Source organism: Girardinichthys multiradiatus, chromosome 11, assembly GCF_021462225.1.
Source record: "Girardinichthys multiradiatus isolate DD_20200921_A chromosome 11, DD_fGirMul_XY1, whole genome shotgun sequence".
In the NCBI taxonomy this organism is placed as follows: domain Eukaryota; kingdom Metazoa; phylum Chordata; class Actinopteri; order Cyprinodontiformes; family Goodeidae; genus Girardinichthys; species Girardinichthys multiradiatus.
In genome coordinates, this window is record NC_061804.1 from 1,708,095 (window position 1) to 1,729,965 (window position 21,871).

Below are 21,871 nucleotides of genomic sequence, written 5' to 3' on the forward strand. Positions count from 1 at the left end.
GAGCAACTTAACAGACTGGGAGGTGGAGTTGCTCCTAAATGAGTTCTGTAAAATCACTCATCAACTGTCAATATTTTATGTGCAAAACCAAACGTGTTAAAGCTGTTCATCACTATTACTGTAAATATGGGCAGAAGAGCACATTTTCATTTTTTAATGTTTCACTTTTAATTTCAGTGTTAATTATAAAAGTTTATTAAAGTTTATGTCGTTTTGTGATTATTTAGATTCTCTCCTCTTCAGTCAGTTTTATATTCTATTAGCGTTATTTGTTTCATTCCAGGTTTTATTGTGAATTTCCTTGCAGTGACATGTTCCAGCCTCTAGAGGTCCTCCCTCATTCTTCTCTTGTTTCTAAGCCAGCCGCCGCTGCTCATGCCGTCCAGAACCACACAGGTTCATCCTGATCTTCTGAACTTCCTCAGATCCATTTCAAGGTTCCTCCTGAAGTCTCAGTTTGGGTTTTCTTGGATTTTTGTCTTTAGGGTTTCCTGCACCGCAGCATATTTTGTTTCTTCTGTGTTAAACATTTTCATTTAAACTCCATAACATTAGGTTTTAAAAGCACATCTTAAGGATGATTTCAGCGGGTCGGTTCGAGGAGAAAGAACCGGACAGCAACATTTACTGAGAATAAAGGCGTCCTCTGTGTGACTGCGACGTCTCCAGTGTGTGCGTTACAGTCAAACAAAGTCTTTCTGTCCTCGCCGTTTCTTCCACTGTAAACACACTGCTACCATCCTCATTGATAAAGATGAAAATCTGGATTTGGCTTCATTTTCATCACAAACAGACGATACAAGTGTTTCCATTCAGACTGCAATCAGAAAAATCTGGTCGTCAGAAGAAAATCCAATTAGGCCATTTTCTCAAATCAAAAAGTTTAATAAATGTTTTACGTGTTTTGTTGGATAATATTAATCCATATGTAGACAAATCTGAAAGCTTTTCATTGTCTGCAGTCGTTCTCATTTTGACACTAAAAACACGTCATCATCCATCCAAACACACACAAACAGACGCAGTGTGTGTCGCACCCCCCCCCCCCCCAGTGACCCCCAGATCTCCGTCACAGAGTCTCACTGTTCAGTCTCCATCCAGACATGCAGCAGAAACACTCGTTGGTTTACAGGATGGCCACAGCTCTGTGCCCATCGCCTCTCGCCTTCATCATCCTCCTCTTCGTCCTGTCAGGTGAGACCTCACTTCTGATGTCCCAGCATGCACCAGCCCCTCAGGTCTAACGTAAACTCATTTCACCAACCAATATGAATCAGTTTTGCTTTTAATAAGTGGAGTTTGTCTCTTGGTGCCTTGAATCTGTTTTACATCAGTTATTTCTGTATCTCTGAGGATGGTTTCCACCTCTCTGCTCTGGTTATCTTATTATTATTATTATTTGCATGTCGTCTTCATCAGCTCTTTGTTTTAAATGTATATAACAGGGTGAGGTCTTCTGGTTGTTTCCTGTATTAGAAGTTAAGATTTGGTTCCTTTGAAACCCAGAATCCACTGAGTGTTCAATGATCCAGTAATAATGTCCAGTCCATCACTGGACCCGAGTCTTTTCAAAGGCAGAAGAACATTTTCAGGAGGATGACGATGGGAGACAAGCTGTGTCTCAGACTGACAACCAGACATCTTTGGCTTTTCCTCCATTCAGGACTACATTCATGTGGGAAAATTCAGATCTTTCCCACAATTCAAAATAAACCTGCAACCAGCTGGTTGGTAGAACAGAAGCTAGTGAACAGAAGACCTCCAGAAGGTTTACTGGGAAGTGAGGATCACAGGAAGGTTACCAGTAGGATGTGATCAGTGACTCAGGAGGTTTCCACATTAACCGTAGAAATGTAACACCTGATATTAACATTTTGATCTTCTATGTCTTCTTATTCACACACACAGAGACCATCACAGTGTTTTCTGATCTCTATTCTAAGGTGGACCCCCGGTGTCTGTCTCCTGTTTTAAAGTGACAGAGGGGGGCGTGGCCTCTCTGTCCTGCCAGTACTCTGTGAAGCGGTTCGGTCTGAGTCGGGTCTGTTGGGGTCGAGGCTGCGGGACCTTCTGGTGCAGCAACATCCTGGTGCAGATGGACGAGAACGGCGTCATCTCCAAGGTCAGCCTCATTCAAGCATCAACCAGTTCAGACACAAAGCCCAACACAGACCAGCTGCTGGCGTTTCTGGAGATCAGACCAATCTACAGGCACCACTTAGATGAATGCTGCCACCTGCTGGGCAATCAGAAATTATTTTATATAAATGTTAGTCTAACTAAATTTTTAAGAATAATAACATATTTATAAAGAGACTAAAGCAAGATGATTTAAGGTCTGGAGGTCTAATATTGTAATTTAGATCAGAGTTTTCTTACCCTTTTCTGAGAGCTCCTCTTTTTAATATATCATTCTGTAAACAGCTGCAGAATCTAGTTATGTTTCTTTGCAGTTTTTGATAGAAATACAGTTTCAGATTGATCATCAATTATAGTTTTTCATATATGTTCATAAATATTCTGGTACTGATTTATGTTGCAAAGATCTGCCTCCCATTCTACTTCTAGAGACTCTAGGAACCACCAGTAAACCTGCAGTCTGAGAACAAAGTGCTCTGTTAGGAACATATGGACCAATCAGATCTCTGATGTATGATTATATAAAGTTTAAAACATCACACTTTTTTAAATATATATAAACATTAATCTTTGAAATTTAAACTTATTTGAAATTCTAAGTATCAAACTCAAATTTCTATAAAATTGGGACTAAAAACTAATAAAAACATAGTGACCAAAGCTCAGTTTTTACGACTGCGTACGCGGTGCCACACATTAAACTGTCTTCACACCAAACTGTTTTATATGTGACGCTGCTTCGAGCAGCCGGTCGCGAGAACCCGCAGCGTCATGGCCTTTCTGCCTCGCACTGACAGGTATATTCCTCTTCTTCGTCCCTAGTCTGGTTTAATGGCCTTTAACACCACCTTCTTGTCTTTTTGTTTTTCCAAAGCTACACGACAAATTAATTCAGCCTCCCAGTCCGATGACGCCATGGCAGAAAGTGTGGGAAATGTAGGAATTTATTCCCAGAACTACAAGACATTGGTACACTCGATTATGAAGCCGCGGACAAGGAGCGCAAAGTCCGCGCTGCTCACAGTACGCCTGACCAAGTTCTGCCCTTCACTGTAACTGGAAACGGTTCTGAATGATGCAATTAGTCTCATTTATCATCTAGAGAACATAACAAATGTGATAACATGCTAAGAGTCAGAAGAAGATGAAGCTGCATATGACCTCAGGAGACAAGCTCACCTCACACAAACAGTAGGACATGTCTTCTGGACAGGTGAGGCTATGGTTCAGGTGAAACATCAAGGATACTCACCGTGAAAGGTTCAGAAGCTGGTATCTGTGATGAAAAGGGGAAACATGAGGATGTGTGGTTGACCTACGGTTGATACAGAGGAGGATGCTGGAGGTTTGAAGAGACGTCTGCTCTGTGGTCATTGCAGATGGATGATCTCAGACCTCAGTCTCTTTGACTTTAAGCAGCATGGCCTTATCAACACATCGTTTACATGAGCTTAACCGTCCTGTCTGAAGTCCTGATTTGTGTCCAGCTGGAGATGTTTGGAGCATAAAGAGAAGAATCAGACAAAGATTCTGCAGGAAAAGACGGAGATTCATCTGGAAAAAAATGAAACAGCGAGTTGTTCTTAACTTTAATAAATGATTAAAGGAAACAATGTTTCTGCATTAAAAGTTGGAGTCAGGTTTTACAAATACATCTTTTTTTTTCTTTGTTCTTTTATGTTAAAAGAAGATTCTAATCAAATCAGTTTCGTGTTAATTGGTTGAATCCATCAGTGAGTGATCTAAACCCAACCTTGATGCTGCAGGTTGACGACAGATATCTGCTCACCGGGGACATCCTGGATGGACAGATGGACCTGGACATCCTGAATGTGAGGAGGACAGACAGCGGGCCGTACTGCTGCAGGGTTGATGTGGACGGCCTGTTTAACGACAAGAAGGTGATCATGAACCTCAGAGTGGTCAAAGGTGAGCTGAATCACAGGTTCCCAGGAGCATTTCTAATTCAGTTCCATTAAACAACTTTATGAATTCAGAGAAATGAGATGTTGTAGCTCTTACGTTTCTTTAGAGTATTTAGTTGTAGTACTCTCCCTGATCACCCCAGGACACCACAAACTATAGATGACTTTAAACATGGCTTTAAAACCCACCTTTATAGGAAAGCTTTCGATTAAACTCTTGCTCAATTTCAGGTTCTTGCTCTGCCTCAAGTTGATGAACCCCTGGGAAAGTCCTTAACCCCAGGTTCCCTGATAAAACAACGAATCATCTTCCAGTGTTGCTCAAGAGTTAAAGTGCTTTGACTGGTCAAGAGTGACCAGTCCTTTTACTTCTTCTCCATGTTGGACATGGAGTTGGACCTACTCTCTACAAGTTCTCTATGATCTAAAATCATCTCCTTTGTTTTGTTCACATTCAAGATGAGATGATTGTTTCCAGACCGTGCCACAAAGTGGTCCACCAGCTCTCTGTGCTCAGCTCCTAGTTCTTCTCTGATCCACCCAACAGCAGAGTCGTCTGAGTATCTCTGCAGATAGTAGGACTCTGACAAAGGTCTGAGGTGTCCAGAGTGAAGAGGAATGGTGAAAATATGTAAGAGAACGAGGCATAACATTGGCCTCCATCTGAAATTCTGGTTTAAACTTCTCATCTGCCCTGTTGATGTCATTACTTGAATATTCTGGTCTTTATTCTTGGCTAATGTTCTGCTGGGAAACCTTGGTTCTGACATTCATGTGGATATTACTTTTAAGTGCAGCACTTCTCAACATCAGAGAGTCCTCTCTTGGGTTTTTTTCACCATCTTTCATTGATCCGAGGTTCACTGAGCTCCTGGCGAGTGGAGCTGCGGCTCTATATGGGATCCTGCGCCGAAAGCGTCGGAGGGGAAACCGTGCTGGTAAAGCTCCGCAAAAGAGGACTTCGCCACCACTGCCTTCAATCCACCTGGCAAATGTCCGCTCTCTCAACAACAAGATGGACGAGCTGCTTCTCCTCACCTGTAAAAACTCAGACCTCCACGGATCAGCGGTTCTCTGCTTCACCGAGACATGGCTGAGTGAAAACATCCCGGACCGCGCACTGCTGATGCCGGACTTCCAGCTGCTCAGAGCGGATCGCAGCGTGGAGCTATCGGGGAAGAAGCGAGGAGACAGAATCTGCTTTTATATAAATGAAGGTTGATGCAGAGACGTAAAAGTTCTGGAGAAACATGTAGTCCTGATCTGGAGTCATTTTTCATAAACTGTAAACTGTTTTATTCACTGAGAAAGTTTTCCTCGTTTATAATAATCGGCTCATATTTTCCACCTCATGGCTGAACTTCTGCTGCTGAAAAACATCTTGCTGAGCTGATTACAGACGTGGAGAAAAAATACACGGACTCTTTCATCATAATACTGGGAGATTTTAACAGAGCAAACCTCTCAAATGAACTCCCCAAATACAGACAACATATTAAATGTCCCACCAGAGATAAAAACACACTGAACCATTGTTACACAGCTTTAAAGGACTCATATCATGCTGTTACCAGGGCTGCTCTGGGTTTTTCGGATCATTACCTAATCCACCTCATCCCAACCTACAGACAGAAACTAAGAGCTTCCAAACCCAAGGTTCACACTGTTAAGAAGTGGACTGAGGAATCAAAGCAGACGCTACAGGCCTGCTTTGAATGCACAGACTGGACTGTTTTTGAAACTTCAGCCACTGACTTAAACCAACTAACTGATGTGGTGACATCATACATCAGTTTCTGTGAGGACATGTGTGGAGACCAAGACCTTCTGCACCTTTGGGAATAACAAGCCATGGTTTACTCCACACCTCAGGAACCTCCGCAGGGAAAAGGAAGAAGCTCACAGCAGTGGAGATTGGGCGCGGTACAGGCAGGCCAGGAACAGACTAACAAAGGAGATCAAAGCAGCTAAGAGAAGCTACAGTGAGAAGCTGAAGAACATCCTTTCTACTGGTGACACTTCAGCTGTATGGACTGGTCTGAGAAACCTGACTGCCTATAGGAGCCCCTCCACTCATCCTGAACAGAGTCGTCTCCTGGCCAACCGTCTGAATGGCTTCTACTGCAGACATGACAAGAAGCCATTCACACCTCAAACCATCTCCTCTACATCCCATTCAGGAACAAGTTCTTCCCATAAAACAACCAACCCCCTACCTTCAGATCCTCTACCTGCACTAAAGATCTCTGAGGAAGATGTAAACAGGCTCTTTCAGCGCATGAAAATAAAGAAAGCTGGAGGACCTGATAACGTCTCCCCATCATGTCTGAAAGCCTGATCAAATCAACTCGCTCTGATCTTCACAAGGATCTTCAACAAGTCACTGGAGAAATGTGAGGTCCCCTCCTGCCTCAAACGATCCACCATCATCCCGGTTTCCAAGAAACCCACCATCGTAGGATTAAATGACTACAGGCCTGTAGCCCTGACGTCTGTGGTCATGAAATCTTTTGAGAGGCTGGTGTTGAAGCACCTGAAAGACATCACAGGCCCCTGATGGACCTCCTGCAATTTGCTTACCGAGCAAACAGGTCAGCAGATGATGCTGTTAACTTAGGTCTACACTTCATCCTGCAACACCTCGACCACCCAGGGACGTACGCCAGGATCCTGTTTGTAGACTTCAGCTCCACCTTCAACACCATCATACCAGACATCCTCCACCAGAAGCTCACCCAGCTCAACGTCCCAGCCTCCACCTGTCAGTGGATCAACAGCTTCCTGATGGACCGATAGCAGCAGGTGAGACTGGGGAGCATCTTCTCCTGATCCAGATCAATAAGTACTGGTGCCCCCCAGGGGTGTGTTCTCTCCCCACTCCTCTTCTCTCTGTATACAAATGACTGCACCTCATCGGACTCGTCCGTGAAACTCCTTAAGTTTGCAGATGACACCACTGTCATTGGACTGATCCAGGATGGTGATGAGTCTGCATACAGACAGCAGGTGGATCGGCTGGTACACTGGTGCAGTCAGAACTACCTGGAACTGAACCCACTCAAGACTGTGGAAATGGTGGTGGACTTTTGGAGAACACCACCCCCATACACCCCCTCATCATCTTCAACAGCACTATATCGGCCGTGGACCACTTCAGGTTCTTAGGAACCACCATCTCTGAGGACCTGAGATGGTCTTCACACATAGACACTGTTCAGAAGAAGGTCCAGCAGAGACTGTACTTCCTGAGGCAACTCAAGAAGTTCAACCTTCCACAGGAGCTGCTGGTCATCTTCTACACTGCCATCATTCAGTCTGTCCTGTCTTCATCCATCTCAGTGTGGTTTGGATCATCCACCAAACAGGACAGGTCCAGACTGCAACAAATAATCAGGACTGCAGAGAGAATAATCAGAGTTGACCTTCCCTCCATCCAGGACTTATACAGGTCAAGGGTCAGGAAAAGAGCTGCTAAAATCTCTGCAGACCCCACACACCCTGCACATAAAGTGTTCAGAGCTTTACCTTCAGGTGGCGCTACAGAGCACTGTTCACTAAAACCAGCCGCCACAGAGACAGTTTCTTCCCCCAGGCTGTTTCTCTGATGAACATTTAATAGAGTACAAAACTACAGCATACAGATGTTGCAAATGTACCTTTTTATTATATATGTGTATATTGTACATTGTAAATATGTATATTCTGTAATACAAAAACAGAACAAAAGAGCAAAGTGTACCGGAGTCAAATTCCTTGTTTGTATGTACGAACTTGGCAATAAAACTGATTCTGATTCTAAGACATATTGTTGGGTGGAGGCCTTCATGGAAGCAGGAAGCAATATTCCCTGATGGCAGCAGGATAAGGCTCCATGTTTCACTGCAGAAATGCTCCAAGATGGTTTCAGGAACACAACTATGATGAGTTCTCAATTCAACCAACCATACAGAAAATGTGCTACACAAATGAGTCCAATAGACTCTAAATGACAAGATTCTAGGGTCCACCTCCAATCTTCCAGGACTTTAAGGGTCTACAGCTGGAGATAGATACTACAGCAGATCTTCAGAGGTGGACTACAAAACCCATACACGTATAATCACAGCCAGCTTATTCTAATCAGTTTCATCAGCTTTCTTCACTTCAAGGTCAGTTACAGTAATGGACTCTTTGAATCACTGATGTTTTTGTCTTTCTCTCAGCTCCATCCACCAATCCTCCTCATACAACTACAACCCCAGTAATGACGACCGACCGAGTCACGGAGCTGAGAGTCACAGAGCTGAGAGTCACGGAGCTGAGAGTCACGGAGCTCTCCACAGAGCTGACCACCACAGGTGTGTAGATCCATGCTGAATGATACTGAGCAGGTCCACTCAGAAGCTGGCAAGAAGATGCTCATCTATTATCCTGCTTCTAGGTATCCAAAGTGATTTCTGTCTGTTTGTAGTAAACGGGAGAACCCTGCTGTCATCACAGCTGGACCTTCTGAGGAGGAACTCCACGCTGCTTCGCTCTGATGCCATCACTGTGAGGATCCATTCTGCAGCTTTATGCGCCTCTTGCTGCTAAAAAAATGTTAGGGCTACAGGGTATGAGGAAAAGGTGATGTGTGGTAATATCGGTAAATGTTGATAGCGATATGACTTGTAATAAATAAATAAAAAACGGAAAAGTTTTGATTTACTTTGGGTTCATAGCAAGCTGAGATCCCAGAGAGTGAGAGGTCTATCCAGCTACTCATGTAGCTCTAAAGAAGATTACAATAGATTTTACTGCATCTGATAAACCTGATGATGAATAGATTCACCAGGGATGTGACAATAGCCTTCTTTGTCTTTCAGGTGGAGGATCCTCTACCTTCGCTTTCTCTTCAGATCAATGCTCCCGTCCTCTCGCTCTCCCTCAGCATTTTGCTGGTCATCGCTGCAGTTTTCCTCTTCCTGGCCTTCAAACGTACGTCCGAAAGCTTCTCTACATGTGATTTTACACTCTCGTTTTTCTGTTTTTAAAGCATCAAGAACATGAGGTGGGCTCATGGAGGCTAGCAACCAATGAAAATCTTTTAAGAGCCATACTTAAAACTCCAGGGTTAGTTTGTTTTTGTTTGTTTCTAATTTAAGACAAATTAAAGGTAAAAGCATCACGCTTCAATAAAGAAACTCTGGATTAGCATTAAAATAATGTCACTGTCCATCAGTAGCCACAGAGATCTCTGTAATGTCATGGTTAATAATTTACTTCCTACCAGTGATTGCTGAGACTGGCTTCTTATAAAAAATAAGAATTAGCCTATATTTTAAACGGCAACTTAAAAGAAACTCCTGGCTCCCCTCGAAGGGAAGTTAATCCCTTCCCTAGTTTGTGATTGATTTTGACTTTGGTTTTATCGCAGGTGGGATCTACGGAGGTGCTTTAAAGTCAGGCTGGTGAGTAATCTCAAGTAATCAGTCTACTACCTAGAAATATATCTGGTTTTTCGTCCTCCCGTGTTGCCCTGACTATTCATCATTTTAAAACATCCGGATGAAACACCCAAAGTGTCTCACCTGAAGAGACCAATTTGTTTTTCTGCTCCCCCCAGTTTGTCCTCAGATGAACCTCCTCACATCATCTACGAGATCCGCATGAGAAGACCTGTGCAGGAGAACATCTACACTCTGGACTAGAACGTGTTACAGGCTATGAAACCAAACAGCATCTTTACAAAGACAGAACTGTATAGAAGTCCTGATCCAGCCCGTTTTCTTTGTATTTTACTTCCAATGAATCAGACTCTTCCTTGGCCTTTTACAGTGGCTTTGAGAAATATTTCCCCATAACTAGGTAAGAGGACAAACTCCTAAAACCCTGAAGGATATTCAGAGCCATAGAAGATTAAGAACCTAGATTTTACATGAAAAAGTCTTCTTGAATCGTAAATGTACAACAGAAAACATTCAACACAAAAGGTTGTGATCAGGTCAGAACTGCATGTTAGATCATTCATAGGAAGTAGATGAGCTGGAAAAGAGCTACACTTTCTGGTTTACATGTTGTTAATCATTTTTGGTTCTTTCAGTATGATCATATATTCAAAATATGTGACGCTGTTGGTAGAAAAACCAGGCAAACGTTCCTATGCTGTGTTAGCTGATTATTATAAAAGTCTGTGTTTGTCTCATTACTTTCTGTTTCAGAGTCATAATAAAATATATTGATGCCCACTTTTATCCACTAATCCGAGTAGCCTTTTGCACAGATGTTAGCACGATTAACTCAGTAGTTTCTATGGCAACAGGACTTGACGGCATATTTGTTGGAACAGGTAAGAGAATCGAGTAGACACGATGTGTTGGACCAGCCAACCATTGTCTTCACCCTCTCATTTTCAGTGAGACTACAGGTCTTTCTCAAAATATTAGCATATTGTGATAAAGTTAATTATTTTCCATAATGTCATGATGAAAATTTAACATTCATATATTTTAGATTCATTGCACACTAACTGAAATATTTCAGGTCTTTTATTGTCTTAATACAGATGATTTTGGCATACAGCTCATGAAAACCCAAAATTCCTATCTCACAAAATTAGCATATCATTAAAAGGGTCTCTAAACGAGCTATGAACCTAATCATCTGAATCAACGAGTTAACTCTAAACACCTGCAAAAGATTCCTGAGGCCTTTAAAACTCCCAGCCTGGTTCATCACTCAAAACCCCAATCATGGGTAAGACTGCCGACCTGACTGCTGTCCAGAAGGCCACTATTGACACCCTCAAGCAAGAGGGTAAGACACAGAAAGACATTTCTGAACGAATAGGCTGTTCCCAGAGTGCTGTATCAAGGCACCTCAGTGGGAAGTCTGTGGGAAGGAAAAAGTGTGGCAGAAAACGCTGCACAACGAGAAGAGGTGACCGGACCCTGAGGAAGATTGTGGAGAAGGGCCGATTCCAGACCTTGGGGGACCTGCGGAAGCAGTGGACTGAGTCTGGAGTAGAAACATCCAGAGCCACCGTGCACAGGCGTGTGCAGGAAATGGGCTACAGGTGCCGCATTCCCAGGTCAAGCCACTTTTGAACCAGAAACAGCGGCAGAAGCGCCTGACCTGGGCTACAGAGAAGCAGCAATGGACTGTTGCTCAGTGGTCCAAAGTACTTTTTTCGGATGAAAGCAAATTCTGCATGTCATTCGGAAATCAAGGTGCCAGAGTCTGGAGGAAGACTGGGGAGAAGGAAATGCCAGAAGTCTCAAGACTCAAGACCCAACACTCTGGATGAGCTAAAGGCCGCTATCGAAGCATCCTGGGCCTCCATAAGACCTCAGCAGTGCCACAGGCTGATTGCCTCCATGCCATGCCGCATTGAAGCAGTCATTTCTGCCAAAGGATTCCCGACCAAGTATTGAGTGCATAACTGTACATGATTATTTGAAGGTTGACGTTTTTTGTATTAAAAACACTTTTCTTTTATTGGTTGGATGAAATATGGTAATTTTGTGAGATATGAATTTAGGGTTTTCATGAGCTGTATGCCAAAATCATCCGTATTAAGACAATAAAAGACCTGAAATATTTCAGTTAGTGTGCAATGAATCTAAAATATATGAATGTTAAATTTTCATCATGACATTATGGAAAATAATGAACTTTATCACAATATGCTAATATTTTGAGAAGAACCTGTATGTGAAGATCAGAACAAACCCAAAGATGCAGTCTCCTGTGTCCACTATTGAGGAGTGTCCTCATATACGATGGACAGCGTTTCCGTAGTGTAGTGGTTATCACGTTCGCCTAACACGCGAAAGGTCCCCGGTTCGAAACCGGGCGGAAACATGTTTTAGTTACTTGGATAGATGATGAAGAAACTACTTAACTTCAGTATAAATAAAGTGACAGTGAACAAAAAACCTTCTTGACAGTAATGAAGTGACATTTTACGTAACACAAAAGCTGTTTCCGCCCGGTTTCGAACCGGGGACCTTTCGCGTGTGAGGCGAACGTGATAACCACTACACTACGGAAACCCTGTCAGTACGCAGACATGCAGGGTGTATGTCTGCTCATAGAGGTACACTTGATAATCGGTAATTCTCACATGTTCTTTTTTAGAAATTAAGGTCAATTTCCAGGTGAAAATGAATATCATACTTCCAGAGCAGAGTTAATCCGCCTCCCTCTCGGTACTTCTGCCCAGTGTTAGTCGCCACACCTGACTCTAAGGTCAGAAATTCTTAGGTTATTTCCTTAGTTCTATTCTTTCCTTTGACCTCAATGAGGGTGGGACAAAAACTAGAGCTCACAAAAAAATTGGGAGAATTACTAAATTAATGCAACAAAATATATATCGAACAGAAAAGATGTTTCTGCCCGGTTTCGATACAGACATGGAGGAACAATCCAGCTTAACCATGTCAAGGGGGAGGAGGCAGCAGTACCTGTGTGGTTCCCTGTGCGAGGAACTTCTCAGCAGGAAGGGTTTCACCTCCACCAGGCTAGATGGGTCACTGGAACTCTGGTATCCACTGAGCTCTTCCAGGCACAGGGAATGATTGGAAATGCTCGGTGGTATTTATAGCACCTTGTGGACCTGAAGCAACCAGATGTGAAGATGCCTGCTGTTTTAGATCCTGTTTTGGTCTTGGGCAGTACTTGGAGCCTTGCTGTCGCCCTGTCCCCCTAAACTAGTGGCCTTCGTGTGTGAGGCGAACGTGATAACTACTACACTACGGAAAATGATGCCACGGTTCAGTGTATTTCTGCAGTGGAAGTTGCTGTGCTTTCGGGGAACAACATTGAGTTTCCATTTTGTTTTTTCCGACTTCTCAGCTAAATATGTGGACATGTTATATAAATCACCTAAATGATGTCTGCTGTCAGTACAGGTTTCCGTAGTGTAGTGGTTATCACGTTCGCCTAACACGCGAAAGGTCCCCGGTTCGAGACCGGGCGGAAACACCTTTTTTTAAACATGTACCTTTACCACGTTGTTGCAATCAAGCCGTGTCAACTACATTTCCTATTCACACTTTTGTGTAAATACTTTAAAAGTAAGCGCACCTTTTCTCTAATAGTTACCAAATGTAAATCAATCAATTGTATGCAGCTGCTGCATCAACGTAGTTCGGTTCCGAAAAAGTGCTGAACAGCGAGATCTTGTTTGAACCAAAATGGCGGCACCGGCCTCTGGAAAAGAGGCAGAATAATAAAAGAAAGAAGTGTTTCCGCCCGGTTTCGAACCGGGGACCTTTCGCGTGTGAGGCGAACGTGATAACCACTACACTACGGAAACCTACAAAGCCATTTAAAAAAAGCCATGAAAAACTGCAGACCTTATCTGTGTAAATCATTGACATGTTTTAGATAATATATCCACGTATTTAATGTTGGGTGGAGTACAGCATACCAACATTTCTACCGTCTCATTCATCGTTTTAATTCGCCTCTCTAAACAGACATGTCTTTTCAATAACTGCTTTTCTATAAAAATGCCCCCAGACGCAAATAAAGTGTAAACTGTGTGAAAACCTCCAGCTTCTGATAACAAGCGGTTACCGTGAAAAAGTTAATCCCGGTTCAAAAAGCGATTTATGTAGCAATTTCTGCTGTTTAGGGACTAACATTCGATTAAAACAATAATTGTGACGGCAAAAAGTCACCTTTCCAACTACCATGTTTAAATATAAAGTTCGCTTCCATTATTTAAATCTCAGCCCTCAAAATTCACACTTTTAAGCCAGAAAATAGCCACCTGAAGCTAGCTTAACCCTGTACATACCTGCTACACAGAATTAGCATCCTGCTTATTTTCTTAAATGTTCATAGAAATAAACGTAATGATAAGTAATTCTCACATGTCTGTCCGTCTGTTTTCAGCACAAGGGTCCAACTCCGCATTATTCGAAGTTCCGATAGAAATTAAGGTCAATTTCAAGGCGAAAATTAATGTCATACTTCCAGAGCAGAGTTAATCCGCCACCCTCTCGGTACTTCGGCCCAATGTTAGTCCGCACACCTGACTCTTGACCTTTTATGGCTTTTAAGGTAGCTGTAATTAAACCTTTACTTAAGAAACCTTCACTTAATCGAGATGATTTAATAAATTACAGACCTATATCCAATCTTCCATTCTTATCTAAAATTCTTGAGAAAATAGTTGCTAATCAAATGTGTGAACATTTATACAGCAATGACCTGTTTGAAGAGTTTCAGTCAGGTTTCAGAGCTCATCATAGCACTGAAACAGCTCTGCTGAAAGTCACTAATGATATTCTTATGGCCTCAGATAATGGACTTGTGTCTGTTCTGGTTCTGTTAGATCTCAGTGCTGCATTTGATCCAGTCGACCATAATATTCTCTTAAAAAGGCTGGAATATGCTGTAGGGATCAGGGGAACAGCGCTAGGCTGGTTTAAATCTTATCTGTCTGACAGATTCCAGTTTGTTCATTTAAATGATAAATCATCTTTAAACTCCAGGGTTAATTGTGGAGTACCACAGGGTTCAGTACTTGGGCCAATTCTCTTTACTATATATATGCTTCCAATAGGTCAAATTATCAGGCAGCATGGGATAAATTGTCACTGTTGCGCTGATGATACTCAGCTTTACTTATCCATAAATCCTGATGAGCCCAACCAGTTAGATAGACTACAAGCATGTCTTGAAGACATAAAAACTTGGATGACTTTAAATTTTCTGCTTCTAAATTCAGACAAGACAGAAGTTGTCGTCTTTGGACCGGAGTCTTTAAAAAAGAAACTGCTTAGTCAATCACTTAACCTGGATGGCATTAAATTGACCTCCGATAATAAAGTAAAAAACCTTGGTGTTATTTTTGACCAGGACATGTCATTTAAATCCCATATTAAACAGGTTTCTAGGATTTCCTTCTTTCACCTCCAGAACATTGCCAAAATCTAGTTCCTAGAGTCTCTAGAAGTAGAATGGGAGGCAGATCCTTTAGTTATCAGGCTCCTCTCCTGTGGAACCAGCTCCCAGTTTTAGTCCCTGAGGCAGACACCCTGTCTACTTTTAAGACTAGACTTAAAACTTTCCTTTTTGATAAAGCTTATAGTTAGAGTGGCTTAGATTATCCTGAGCTATCTCTGTAGTTATGCTGCTATAGGCTTAGGCTGCTGGAGGACATAATGACCACTTTCACTCTCTCTTACTTTTCCTTCCCATAGAAAGTACTCCTGGATCAGTGCTTCTTTGTTCTCTTTGTGTCTCTGCTCTGTTCTCTCAAACCCCCAGTCGGTCGTGTCAGATGGCCGCTCACACTGAGCCTGGTTCTGGTTCTGCTGGAGGTTTCTTCCTGTTAAAAGGGAGTTTTTCCTCTCCACTGTCGCTACATGCATGCTCAGTATGAGGGATTGCTGCAAAGTCAACACCAGTGACTGTCCACTGTCTCTACATGCTCATCCAGGAGGAGTGAATGCTGCAAGTCACTGACTGGATGCAATCTGCTGGGTTTCCTTAGATAGAAAAACTTTTTATCCAATTTGAATAAATAACTGAATCTGACTGAACTGTTCGATGGTTACGATTAATTGTAATGTATGAACCTGACTTAAAATCTGTATGACTGATTGAATTGACTTTGTAAAGAGTCTTATAGTCCTAAAATATAAAAGCTGCAGCAGGACTACTGCTCAACCTGGATATGTCTTGGTTAAGGTGGGGAAACCAAAATAGTCCAAAGGCAAACAGAAGATTTTGACACACTTATTCTGTAAAAGACTTCACCTTCAATTTGTGTTTTCAGTTGGAGAGACCCCCATTATCTTAAAAGTTAAAAAGTTCCAAGAATATAAAATCCTATGCAAGCCCCTGTATGTGTAGATTTATAGCAAAAATAAAAGTCCAAAGACGTTATTAACCAATTGTAGGTTTTTAACATATTTCTGTTTCTAGCATTAAAGTCCTTTATTGTTTGTGATTTAAAATGTTCAGAAAAACCTAATCTGTCTGCTGTTTAACAGTAAACCCAAGATTGAAACGATAGAAAATGGACTGAAGATAACAGTAAGAGACAACATGCTGCTCTATAATTGGCCAGCACCATCAGCTGATAAACTGCTCAACAAATCAGATTCCTTTGTTTTTATCTTCAGATACAAACCAATATGAACGAGCGCCTCATCCCATAAACACGTGTTGACTTTTAATACAAGCAACTGATCACTAGGTTTAGTTTAACGGCTGAAAGCCTGAGGGTGCAGAAACATTTTCATACTCAGACGGTCTAGTCCAACCTGCTGTCCCAGTCTGTCTACTTGTTACATCACACAGTGCCTGGACATTCTGCCAACAGGAAACTCCTTATAAGGCCTTCAGGACATCCGCTGGAGCAGCAGGAAACACCATATTTGGGCTGGGGCTGAAAGCCATGTTGATTTTCCTGCAGGGAGCAGGGTGGGCCGGTGGTGACAAAGTCTGATCCCATTGGCTGTCTGACACACACACAAACACACATACACACACACACATACACACACACACACACAAACACACACACACACAGGATTTACTTCTGACATAAAAGCCTACAGATAGAGCCACTATGTTTCACAGAATTTTCCTTTAAACTCTGAAGTTTCAACCAAAAACTCTTCATTATTTCACTCATATTACAAGTTTTAATTTTTTCTTGTCTTTCTCTAGATTAGTTTTTGACTTAGAGACAAACCAAATCTGTAAAACAAGTGTTGTTTGATGAGCTGAGAGATAGAAACAGTGTTACACAAAAGTCTCATAAATTCTGATATTTTTTCCATAAACTGAACAATTTAATCATGACTCGGGAATCAAAGGTCTAATAGGAGCTTTTTACTGCTATTGATGTTGTTTTCTGTAGCTTTTAAACCCAATGAACCAGAAGTGAAAGAGGAGAAACATTTTAGTCAAGCTGTTGGAAATCAAGTCTGAAACCAGAAGCAGCATCAGGTTTGAAATGGTTTTTATTTCTGTAGTTCGTGTTCAATGAGAAATCCAACACTATCCTACGTGTAAACACACTAACATCCCATAACCTACCCAGTAGGTAAAACACCATGTGCACGCTCAGGCACATTCACATATGTACAGTATCCACATGTATGCACAGAAAAGTTCAGGAACAGGACTTTAACCTGCCAAAATAAAAGTCTACGGTCAGGGGCCACAGCGGGGTCCTGCTCTCCATCAGCAGATGTTGGTGCTGTGGGGAGAAGGCAGCTCTGACTGAGGACTCCCCATCGGAGAGGAGCAGGACGAGGGGTAGAGGTTGGGGGACGGAGAGGTGGTGTAAACCTGAGACAGGGAGGAGGTGAAGCAGGAGGATGAGGAGGTGAAGCACGTGGAGGACGTCTGGATGGTGAGGGGAGATGAAGAGGCGAGGCAGGGGGAAGAGGTCTGCATGATGAGGGAGTCTGTGGGTGACACGGTCAACATGGTGGTGGGTGTGATGCCGGCCCTGTCCACTCGGCGTTCTCGCTGCCTTTGGTGGATCTTGGCATGTCTCTTGCGTTCATCGCTGCGGGCAAACTTGCGCCCACACTCTACGCAGGCAAATGGCTTCTCGCCAGTATGCGTGCGAATATGCGTGGTCAGGTGGTCGCTGCGGCTGAAGCTGCGCATGCAGATGCGACACTGGAATGGCTTCTGTCCCGTGTGTACGCGCACATGGCGCGTCAGTTCATCTGAGCGGGAGAAGCGGCGGTCGCAGCCATCAGCAGGGCAGGCGTATGGCCGCTCATGGGGTGGAGTTTTGCACTGCCTCCCTGCTGGGGGCGCCCTGTTCCTGCAGGCGGCCCCGTGGGGCTGGAACTGCGAGGAGAAGGCTTTGATAGTGGGAAGAGGCGTGAGTGGTGGCAGCACTGGCTTCTGGTCCTGACTGTGGCCAACCTCGCCTTCTGTTACCTGCTGTGGCAGGAGGTAGTCCGGCAGCATGGGGACCACCATGGTGGGTGGCTGGATGCAGGCGGGTGGCGGGACCTGCGGCTGGAAGACCTGGGCGGCAGACCGGACGTCACTGGGAGGAAGGAGGTGGTTTGATTCTGGTGCAGACATGTATGAAGGTGTCGCAGAGAAGATAGAGGTGTTGTCTGCAGACCCGCAGCTGAGGCTGGACTGAGAGGGTGCTGATGATGTCACTGTAGGAGGCGATGAAGAGGTGGTGAGGCTGCAGGGTGCAGGAGTCGCCGCCATGCTCACTAACCCTGACAGCAAGCTGAAGAGCGGCTCTGCCAACTGATTGCTGCCACCACCACAAGAGACTGATGGCTCAAAGATGAAGCGCCCACTATAGGCCAGAGGGGTGAGGCGAGGGGTGAGAGGAGGGAAGTTCTGCAGGTCTGTGAGGTCTGACAGGGAATCTGAGGGAAGAACAAAAACAGGTAAATCAAACTTTAATTCAACTCAATTAAATTGAATTCAGTTTTATTTCTATAGCACCAATTCACAACACATGTCGTCTCAAGGTTCTTCACAAAAGTCAGGTACATGCATTCCAATTAATCGTAACCATTGAACAGTTCAGTCAGATTCAGTTATTTATTCAAATTGGATAAAAAGTTTTTCTATCTAAGGAAACCCAGCAGATTACATCCAGTCAGTGACTTGCAGCATTCACTCCTCCTGGATGAACATGTAGAGACAGTGGACAGTCACTGGCGTTGACTTTGCAGCAATCCCTCATACTGAGCATGCATATAGCGACAGTGGAGAGGAAAAACTCCCTTTTAACAGGAAGAAACCTCCAGCAGAACCAGAACCAGGCTCAGTGTGAGCGGCCATCTGCCACGACCGACTGGAGGTTTGAGAGAACAGAGCAGAGAAACAAATAGAAGCACTGATCCAGGAGTACTTTCTATGGGAAGGAAAAGTGAACCATTAATGGTTATAGCACCTTTATTGGCTTCAAACCTTAGGAATCCTCACATCTGACTGGCCAATATATAAATGAGCTCAGACTTCCTGGTTTGACGTTTATTTGTCATCGTATTTTCCTGGTTAGCCCATTTAGATTTTGTATTAATTTTTAGGTGAATTGTAGAGATTGTATTTGTTATTGTGAAGATCAGAACCTACGTTCATCTGACGGATTTGTCCCTGAAACAGTAAAAACAAGAGAAATGGAAGGAAAATCTACCAACAAGTTTTCAAAATTATTTTGAATCAGTGCTGTTTCTGCAAACTGTTTAAACGTTTGCGCACCAATTCGGACCCTGTGCACCCAGATGTCACATCATGCACAATCTTTTTTTGTTTTCTAAGTTATTAAGCTTCAATTTGCGGATTATTTGAGAAAAACAGAAGATTCACATTTTAAACAACTGATTAGTGTTTATTTTCTGCGTCTTTATTGCACTTTCTCTCCCATTCTCTGCTCACCTGCGAACTCGCTGGGCTCCCCGCCCAGCAGCCCGGCCGCCTCGGCGGCAGACGCGGCGTTCTGCAGAAACATCTGCAGCTCCTCCAGCTTCGGGTATCCGTCCAGCGGGGACAGCGGTGGCGGGTGTCCGAAAAGCGGCTCTGAGATCTGCAGGGCGGACAGCAGTAGCTCTGCTTTGGTTGCTGCCATTTCTCTGGGGGAAAAGGAGGAGGATGAAGAGGAGTCAGCGGCGACTGTGGAGCTCAGGTCCTGCTGCGGGTCGGTATCCGCTGCGGAGCCCTGCGGAGAGGCGCTCTGGTGGGGCAGAAGCTGCTGCTGAGTCCGGTGATGCTCGGAAGAAGCCAATGTTTTCGGGTGTTTGTTTCTCACCTCGGTAAATAAACAACATCAGATGTTTGGTTCCAGCTCTCAACCTCAGCTTATCTTCTGTCTCGATGAGGATTCCCGAGTTTATAAAGTCTCCTGCGTGACGTATGTTCCCAAATATGGAGAGAGGAAGCCCATATTTGGTGTCACCGGGAAACTCGTAGGCCCAGCTTCCGGGTGAGTCTGCGCTCCTTGTACTGCGCATTTCGGAGCGTGAATGTCCCGGTTCGACTCAGACCCGAGCTTGGCCGCGGGACCGAGGCCGGAGCGCAATGCAGGCGGCGTACAGCCAGCCGCCATGGCCGGAAACGTCAGAGACACGTTACATCTAGCTTTCTCCAGGCTCAGTGTCACGTGGTGATATTCCAGCGACGTCACGACTTCCTCCAGCCTTATTTGGGAGTTTTCCTGTCAGACCGTTGATTTGAAAGCCAGACCCAACCTGCAGCCCAGTAGCTGATAAAAATATAAATAGTTGAGTGCCGCATTTCAGAATAAAAGCTTCCCGTACTGATATTCAACTTGGTTTTTCAATTTAATTCGAATTAGATGAAGGTTCTGTCTACAGTCTGCAAAACATAAAGTTATTGCACTAATAAGTACAAGCTGCTCCTAACCCCAGGTCTTAAAGCTGAGCGAACTGGAGAAACAACCCAACATCATACAAACACCGAACATTTTACAGCATTTAAAAGGCTGACAAACTTTAACATCTTCCATTTAAATTAATTATTTGCAGCAACCATTCAGGGCATGTGGAAATACCACTATGTGACAAACCAAAATGTATACCCATAATACGCTTCTATGTACAATCCAGCCTTATAAAGATAAATACATGCAGAATGCCAATGTGCAGAACCAAGTTCAGCTACTGAGATGATGGAGAGGAGAAAGACCGAATCAAAGTTCTGTCAGCATTTTTCAACACTTAACTGAATTACTAACCGTAATAACTTCCCCAATGATGCAAATCCTGCTGCCTTGTAGTAATACCCAGCCCTAAAATGCTGCACAACAGCAGACATGTAAGCTGAATTCCCTCTGAGGAGAGGAGACATCAGGGATAATTCCTAAACTGGATTGTCTGTATCTCAAAACAACACAAAAGTGATGCAAACATTGTTTTGTGGTAATTCATCCATGTCTTTATCATTCGTAAAACACTGAATATACATATTTACAAAAAAAAGTTTCTTTTTATTTATCCTTTTCAATTTTTAGGTCTGAGCAGCAAAAGTGGGGCAAAGACCTATTGGAGCCCAAAACATAAACTCACCAAATTTTGGGCATGTGTCAGTCGTATGTGAAATTTACATATTTCAAGGGTTTTACAAAAGTCTAAATAGAAAAAGCTCCACAGCACCCCCTTTAAATTAAAAAACATTCTTATCATTTAGATTTGAAATTTGGTACATTTGTAGAACTTCCCAAGACCGTCACAAAACTCTCTTGCACGCATGCCCCACAACAAACAGGAAATTGGCCATCTTGGATTGAATTTGCAATTTTGACCCCATTTTGGCCGATTCCAGCCTCTGTATTTGATCAAACTCCTAGAACTGCCACTGCTGCCACCCCTACTTCCCTTTGGGATGGTTTTTCTAGGGTTTAAAGCTTCCCATTTTACTCCAAATGTAACAACACTTCAATGTCAGGTCCATTCTACCACAGGATGTATCTTTAATAATTAGGATCTTTATCCTTGAGTGCATTTGTAAACTGTAATCTGGCTTTTTATGTTGCTTTTGGAGTAATGGCTTCTTCCTCTCTGAGTAGCCTCTTAGCCCAGGTGCATTGCACTGTGGAAAAGCAGGTTCTCTTACCAGCTTCAGCAGCATCTTCAGGAGGCCTTTAGCTTTTGTTTTGGGTTATAATAAAACATTTCAGATCAGAACCCGTTCATCTCTGGGACACAGAACCAAACTGTGTATGCCATTTATAATAGTAGCAACTATATGACCAGTCCTTAAGACAACAGTCCATAGTATCTGCAAGCAGCAACTGGAAGGCTGGATGTATGGTCTGCCGACTCGGTGATGATTTTTTTCGGTTTTATTAAACTGGCACAAATGTGAGT

The 21,871-nt window shown here is 43.3% G+C and overlaps 2 protein-coding genes, 1 long non-coding RNA gene and 4 other non-coding genes across 10 annotated transcripts in view; 3 read left to right on the forward strand and 4 right to left on the reverse strand.

The window, feature by feature from the left end:
- Positions 1 to 14,157, reverse strand: part of LOC124876338 — a 47,149-nt gene extending 32,992 nt beyond the window's left edge. The window contains exons 1-4 of one of the 4 annotated variants that reach the window (XR_007040283.1): positions 13,904 to 14,104; positions 3,893 to 4,022; positions 3,392 to 3,626; positions 2,101 to 2,236 (exon numbers count right to left, since the gene is read on the reverse strand). This is a non-coding gene — a long non-coding RNA (uncharacterized LOC124876338). Of the gene's footprint in view, positions 1 to 2,100; positions 2,240 to 3,016; positions 3,627 to 3,892; positions 4,023 to 13,903 lie in introns of those variants that run through there. The other 3 variants (XR_007040284.1, XR_007040285.1, XR_007040282.1) reach the window with 3 other exon arrangements.
- Positions 1,048 to 10,276, forward strand: timd4 (T cell immunoglobulin and mucin domain containing 4). Its single transcript, XM_047379002.1, has 8 exons — positions 1,048 to 1,194; positions 1,944 to 2,122; positions 3,906 to 4,068; positions 8,267 to 8,401; positions 8,515 to 8,594; positions 8,909 to 9,020; positions 9,460 to 9,493; positions 9,649 to 10,276. Exons 1-8 carry the CDS (start codon positions 1,104 to 1,106, stop codon positions 9,731 to 9,733), a joined length of 879 nt encoding a protein of 292 aa, XP_047234958.1. The 5' UTR covers positions 1,048 to 1,103; the 3' UTR covers positions 9,734 to 10,276.
- Positions 11,813 to 11,885, forward strand: trnav-aac. The gene has a single exon. It is a non-coding gene; the product is annotated as a tRNA-Val (tRNA).
- trnav-cac lies at positions 12,004 to 12,076 on the reverse strand. The gene has a single exon. It is a non-coding gene; the product is annotated as a tRNA-Val (tRNA).
- trnav-aac lies at positions 12,935 to 13,007 on the forward strand. The gene has a single exon. It is a non-coding gene; the product is annotated as a tRNA-Val (tRNA).
- Positions 13,269 to 13,341, reverse strand: trnav-cac. The gene has a single exon. It is a non-coding gene; the product is annotated as a tRNA-Val (tRNA).
- Positions 14,158 to 16,993: 2,836 nt separating the features above from the next.
- Positions 16,994 to 19,618, reverse strand: LOC124876575 (early growth response protein 1-like). Its single transcript, XM_047379477.1, has 2 exons — positions 19,425 to 19,618; positions 16,994 to 18,406 (listed from the first exon to the last, which is right to left on the reverse strand). The coding sequence occupies exons 1-2, from the start codon at positions 19,612 to 19,614 to the stop codon at positions 17,235 to 17,237; spliced, it is 1,362 nt and encodes a 453-aa protein (XP_047235433.1). The 5' UTR covers positions 19,615 to 19,618; the 3' UTR covers positions 16,994 to 17,234.
- Positions 19,619 to 21,871: the final 2,253 nt, after the last annotated feature.

Excerpts from the sequence above, each read along its gene's own strand:
- LOC124876575 (XM_047379477.1), bottom strand. The coding sequence starts at position 19,614 with ATGGCAGCAACCAAAGCAGAGCTACTGCTGTCCGCCCTGCAGATCTCA. Across the intron at positions 18,407-19,424 it reads GGAGCCCAGCGAGTTCGCAG|ATTCCCTGTCAGACCTCACA; the intron begins GTGAGCAGAGAA and ends TTCTTCCCTCAG.
- timd4 (XM_047379002.1), top strand. The coding sequence starts at position 1,104 with ATGCAGCAGAAACACTCGTTGGTTTACAGGATGGCCACAGCTCTGTGC. Across the intron at positions 8,595-8,908 it reads TTCGCTCTGATGCCATCACT|GTGGAGGATCCTCTACCTTC; the intron begins GTGAGGATCCAT and ends TTTGTCTTTCAG. Across the intron at positions 9,021-9,459 it reads CCTCTTCCTGGCCTTCAAAC|GTGGGATCTACGGAGGTGCT; the intron begins GTACGTCCGAAA and ends GTTTTATCGCAG.